Consider the following 6,275-nt stretch of genomic DNA (forward strand, 5'->3'; position numbering starts at 1 on the left):
GAATCCCCTGTCTCATTTTGCAAGACGCATTAACCAAAGAATCCTAAGTCACTATTGCCTTGGGCAAGTCGTCAAATCTTCCCATGTCCCAGTAGCTCCTTATGAAAGCCTAGAAATTAAATTACTTTGCAAGGGCTCTGAGTGTTGTTGCATGTCCCCACACCTGGCGCTGCTGAAGCACAGCTAGTCTGTCAGACAAACTCAGATGTACGGATCTGTTTTTCATGGAACAGGGTATTCCAGTGGTGTGCAGTGCATGATTATTCGGATATATCACTTGATAAGAAATGGGGATAATCATCAGGTTATAGACAGTTAAAAACATCCAGTTTCTGATCCGACTGACCGGGATGAACCACAAGAAGAATTTAGCAACAAGGCAGTCAATCACGTAAAACTCCACTCTGTAAATCTGCTTCCTTAGACACAGATCCTAAGCTGGGCCAGTAATCTTCGTGTTCGTTCAGGTGCAGTCAGTTGTTGCATCCAGGCAGGCTGTGCAGCTGACATCTTAACGTGCAGATCAGCAGTTTGTCCAGCAGGCAATAAGCCATCGCATTTCATGTATCAAGACTGGGCCACTGGCAGTCTTGGACTGCCCAACAAGATTCCTTCTAGCTTGTCCAGATCATTTCATTGGCAAAAGTCCACAAGTCTGTTCCCAACAACAAATTCTTGCTCTAGTCTGATAGGAAGTCGTTTGACTCAATCAGTTGTTGGATTTCTCCCCCTCTCTGTCAGCATGAGTCCTTCTGAAAACTCTTCAGTCAATTGCAGTCTCAGCAGGTCATTTCTCTCTCATCAGAACCCAAAGTAAAATCTGCTCTAGCTCCATTTACCTTGTCCAGTTGTCCCCATTGCCAGTTCAAATCCAAACAAGCCTTTTGAAGTATCTTAGTCCTCTTTTCTCTTGTCAGGAAACCTTTGGGACAGTTTGTAATCTATATAAGCACTAAGGCAGGACCATAAAACGAATCGTATGAATATAATCACAATCAGCAAAATCATCAAAAGGACTGATTCCATATTTAAGCTAGAATAATGAGGTAATGTGAAAAAAAATACTTGGGGAGATCTAATTATATAATGCAGTATTCAGTTCTGTGGCTGGCCCCGCAATTCCTGTAACATTCCAATCAAAGTGATCTCACTAGCATGTGAGAGAAGAGCCCAGCTGACAGATTTGGGACATGTAACGTACTATTTAGTCAAGAGGCCCCATGTGCTATTCATAAAGAATTAACAACTCTTATATTGACAATGACAGTATTGTCAGAAGACCTTTGGAAGGGGAAAAAAACTCCATAAACTCCGTCTCTGTGAAGTTGGACTTTTTTTTGCCCCTTTTTTCCAATGCTGATGTAATCTCCAAACATCTCCAGCAGCAGCTGCTCAGCGAAACCAGGCACCTTCTCCCTAGTCCCTTTCAGCAGCACACGCAGCACTTTCCAGCTCCCTCAAGACAATCGGGGCCTTTCTTTCACCAATTAGCTATCACTTCAAGAGCCCTGCGCTGTCCAACGAGCTCTTAAGAATGGTCTTTGCAGGAAACAACACTGGAGGGGCTTTTTTTCTCCTAGACAAATTAAAAGGGGAAGAAGGGAGGGAGGGAGGGAAAAAAAAAAAAAAAAAGCACAACAAAACAAATCAGAACACAGAAGCTGTCCAAAATGCATCACTCAATTAGTGCATCGACAAACGCTGAAATGTCCTCAAAAGCCAACGGTAGAGCAAGGCACACACAAAAAATGCTCGTGCTTTCTTTAGGAGATAGTTTGTTTAGTTGAATATGTTAAACAGGTTTCGTAGAAAGAAGGGCTCTTGTTACAGCAAGTCTCTGAATTAGATGAACTAAAAGGGAAAGAAACTCCTGGAAGATTATGTCCTATTTCCTTATTTGGCTCTCCAAATGTAAAGCAGCATTATTTGAAGTAGACATTATAGGAAAGAACTTGGTTTAGCTCACTTTAAACATAGAGGATTGATGAAATGAGTGATTACTGGAACTGCTAAGATCTCTTTGAACTTGCTTAACTAGCAAACTGCTTTGCCCAGAAACCATACTTTCCATCTAAAAGAACTTAAAGCCTGATTCTGAGACTTAAAGCTCTGTGAAATCTACATTCGTTTTCCTGTAAAATCAGGGAATAGGTACAGTAATACCTTGAGGTCCCCAGTGATGCCAAGTCCCCATTAGAACAAGCACAAACTCTAGCACGCAGCTCAGAAGGGGAACAAGGAACTTACACAGATGTTTAATACCTTGTCTGGGCCTGGATCTCAGCAACTGGAACTGGACAAGTGGAGTTGGGAAGGTAAAAACATGAAGGATTAACAGTAAGAGAAATGACTTGGAGGAGGTCCAAGCCATAGCACAGTGTCAGGACTGCATCCCTGAATTTCAAAACTCTGAGTTAAACCAAACTGCATACAAAATATCAATTGTCAATACTCTCTTACATTACCATTTTCTGGTCAGAATTGTCCTCATTGGGGTAGCCTCATGAGATCCAACACATTGACTTCTACAAGGACAACACAGATACATTTACACTACAAGGAAAAAAATTAGTCTATTCCCTTTTATTAACTGTATATCAGGAGCAAAGCTCCAGGCTTTGTAAACAGTTAAATGGCATGGCAAAGTAAATACTTTAAGGGGTTTCAGGAGTTTGTTCACACTAATGGGTGCTCTTAACTACTATGGGGATATTTTAATGGAGTTGGAAAGTGTCAGAACTGATCAGATTGCTTAAAAGGAAAAAGTCTGATGTATTACCCTACGTGCATTTATGAAGGAATGTGAATCAACTCAAATTCCTCTGCATAGGATGGCTCAACTAAGGGATGAATACACACAGTCGGGATTAAGAGGGATTCTTTGTGGAGGTGCACTGAACAATGAGTGTCTTTCTACACCTACAGACTTCAAAAGGTGCATAGTTTAAAGGGACTCCTCGCTCCAACTAGTTAAGATTCTGCTGAAAGAATGTGGCATGGTGGAAAATATAAATGTATATATGTACATTTACACACACACATATATATAAGTAGGGCCACCTCCAGCTACAGGAGGAAAAAAGGGAAGAAAGGGACCTGAGAGGTCTATCAGCCTGTCCTAAAACAAGATCAATTATGCCATTCCTGACAGGTGTTTCTCTAACCTGTTTGCTTGTTTTTAAGAGACCCACATCCACAAAGATGATGAGAAATTAAATCTGAAAAGGGATTTAAGCGGGAACAACAGTTTGACAAACTGTTCAGTGGTTCTATCTGCTATAATATAACCACTGTAAACCCACAGCCAGTGGCTCTGCATTACACACTCCCTTGGGCAACTGGCTCACTTTATAGCTGTAAGTAATTTATTGGTGGAGATAATGATAACTGCCTTAATTCAGAAAGTATAGTTCTTCTGTATCCTCTGGATGGATGCATTTGCTGTACCTAAAAGTGCTTCTTCCATGACAATCATCACCTCCACCCTAATGCGATCCTGCTGTCCGTACTCTAGCAGGTTTGCTGAAAACCACCAGCAGATTTTAGTGAGCTCAGTATTAGCTAGCGTGACTGCTGTGACATACAGCACATCATATTCCCTGGCCATCAGCTCCAGTTCAATCTGCTAGTGGCGAGAAGCCCAGTGGTTATTTAAGGGCACACGAAGAACAAATTGGTGGTTCATTCCAAGCGAACAGGTGCCTCCTCCCCAGGCTCACAAGTGGTTCTCAGCTATGCCATCTCCGGCATTCCCTGAGAGGTGTCAAAGCCGGAAGGGAAACCGCACAACCCTGGTGCCTGGCACGGGGCTCTCCTCGGGACAGGCTGACACAGAGCTGGGTAAGCTTCCCCTACTGCTGTTGCAGGTCTTTGGCTCCACATGCCACGGCTGTCAGCTTGGCACTCTCTGCAGGTACTGCATTTATTCACACAAAGGAACCATCAGTTGCCGAAGACGGAAGGAAAGTATTTTTCTGCTTATATTTCACTCCTTAGGACAGATTTCCTTGCACAGAAAATTAATGTACAGCATAAGCAGGACAATTCTGCGTGCCAGAGGAAAACATTCTGTGACTGTAGAAAATGCAGTTTAATATGGATCGCTGTTCTCTTCTCCTTTGCAAAGTATTCTGAGACTCACTGAGGAAAAGCACTGCGTAGAACCTACATATAAGTCATTATTGCTTGGATTTTTCCAAATATATGTTTTCAAATAAGTTATGTTCCCAATGCCTGGCATTGTTTTGACTGATTTGCCTTTTCAAAGAACATATGCTGTATCACATGTAAAAGCATCCTCTCTGCTCAGAGTTTATTTTGCTAAAATCGTTTTTCAACTAATCACCTCTCTAGAGAATAACGGCATGATAGAAGAGTATTCCTGATGGGTGGTATTTTCTCAGTAACATACGTTTTCATCACATAATCAACGTTATTACCATCTCCTCCTATAAATATTTATGAAAATACTCTAATTTGAAACTATTTCCAAGACAAATTCTGCATTTTGCTATTAAATTATCATCATGTAATTAATTGCCCTGGTACTCTGAAGGGTAGTTTAGCAAAAAAAAAATAAAAAATAAAAAATCAAAGAATACGGTCTTTTAAAATGTAAGCCAACAGATTTCATATCCAATTTTCCAGTTCCAATTATAAAGCAGTCTACTTCCTAAAATACCATTACATTCCTAAAATTTTAAAATATCCAGTAAAATTACAAGCAATAAATCAGCACAACAATAATCATATAAACATCCACTGCTAGCAATTTGAAATATATCTCAAAATATAAAGAAATTAAAAGGATATTTCACTTACTGTATTTACCACATATTCAAAAGTCAGTATATCTATAAAGAAAAATGGCAAAGAGTTGCAGGTGTCAGCACGGCTAACAAGAAATTCCCAGTTCATTGCTAAAAAGAAAAAAACAACGAACACAGAAAAAAAAAAAAAAAGAAAGAAAGAAATTCAGGACCAGCACTTATCTCTCAGTCATGTGCCTGCTACAGTTATCAGAGTGAAAAAGGCACCTTGCTCCAGTTTGTACACATGAAATCTCCTGAACAAGCATTTTACATCACACGGAAAATAAAACACCACTTAAAAAGAGCCAGATCAAGGTATTCATAGATTTAGAGGACAAAACCAAACATTCAAAGTCAATTCCTACTTCAAATAACTTGTGATAATAAGCACATTTCAAGACCATTCAATGTTGCATTGAGTCAAAGAAAAGCACAAACACCTGCCCCACTGGTTTTCTACTGGAAAGTCCCCAGCAAACATACTCCTCCCACCACAGTCAGTTCGATATGCCCCTTTCCATGATCAAGGACAGAAATAAGATACTTCATTTACTACCTATATCTTCTCTCAAGAACTGTAGTGTCCTTAAAACCAGAAGTGTTTGTAAAACTCAAACTCAACTACATCCTCAAGGCCTCACAGCCACAAATGGGAAAAAAAAAGAGCAGTGTAGGAAAAATAATAAAAATAAAGGAAAGTGATTAGAAGGAAATGAAACTAAACTCATAAATCTGATTTAAAAGTGATTACCTAGAGAGACGTGTGTTTTAAAAAAGATTCAATGAGACCTTCGCAGTTCAGGAGCTGTGAGTGCATCATCTCCTCCATATGCTGCTGTACACCGCAATACTCAGTAGCAGACAGATTATTGCCCTTCAGCTTGCAGAATTTTCATTCCAGAATCGTGATCAGAACATCATCTAGAAGTAGCCAAGTAGATTGTGTACATGCCACGGTATTTAATCACATCACTGAATTAAAATATCAGTAACATCCAAGACAACCATCTTACAACAGACAAGAATGAAAATGCAAAAAAAATATTAATAGCCACTCACAGGAAAAAGCCTTGCATGTATTATGAACATGAAAATAATATGTTATCAGCAATTATCACACCCATTTTCTTCTTCAGTTGCCAGAGGCCCTACACAGCTTGCTAAGTCTTCACACTCAGTTGTGTAATTTTATTTCTTGGAAAGATCCTCTGTACTTTTGCTGGTGAAATTAAGGAATTATCACTGAATTAAATTGGACAGAATGGATTTAGTCCTAAACCATCTCAGAGCTTTTTCATTCTCAGAGCTTTCCTTCCATCAGTGGATTTTTTTTCCACTGAATTCATGGTATTACTCATCAATCTAGTAGAGAATTTTATTTTTAATTTGTTTAGTCAAAAATAATACAAAATAATAATGTTTCAGTTGAAATGCCAGTTTTTCAAAAGCAGAAAATCTGGCAAA

At 39.5% G+C, this 6,275-nt stretch overlaps 1 protein-coding gene across 1 annotated transcript; it reads right to left on the minus strand.

Moving 5' to 3' along the window:
* Window positions 1-894: 894 nt before the first annotated feature.
* Window positions 895-1,026, minus strand: SMIM38 (small integral membrane protein 38). The gene has a single exon (XM_050711149.1). The coding sequence runs from the start codon at window positions 1,024-1,026 to the stop codon at window positions 895-897; it is 132 nt and encodes a 43-aa protein (XP_050567106.1).
* Window positions 1,027-6,275: the final 5,249 nt, after the last annotated feature.

The sequence above is a fragment of the Cygnus atratus genome, chromosome 5 (assembly GCF_013377495.2).
Source record: "Cygnus atratus isolate AKBS03 ecotype Queensland, Australia chromosome 5, CAtr_DNAZoo_HiC_assembly, whole genome shotgun sequence".
NCBI lineage: Eukaryota > Metazoa > Chordata > Aves > Anseriformes > Anatidae > Cygnus > Cygnus atratus.

Excerpts from the sequence above, each read along its gene's own strand:
- SMIM38 (XM_050711149.1), bottom strand. The coding sequence starts at position 1,026 with ATGGAATCAGTCCTTTTGATGATTTTGCTGATTGTGATTATATTCATA.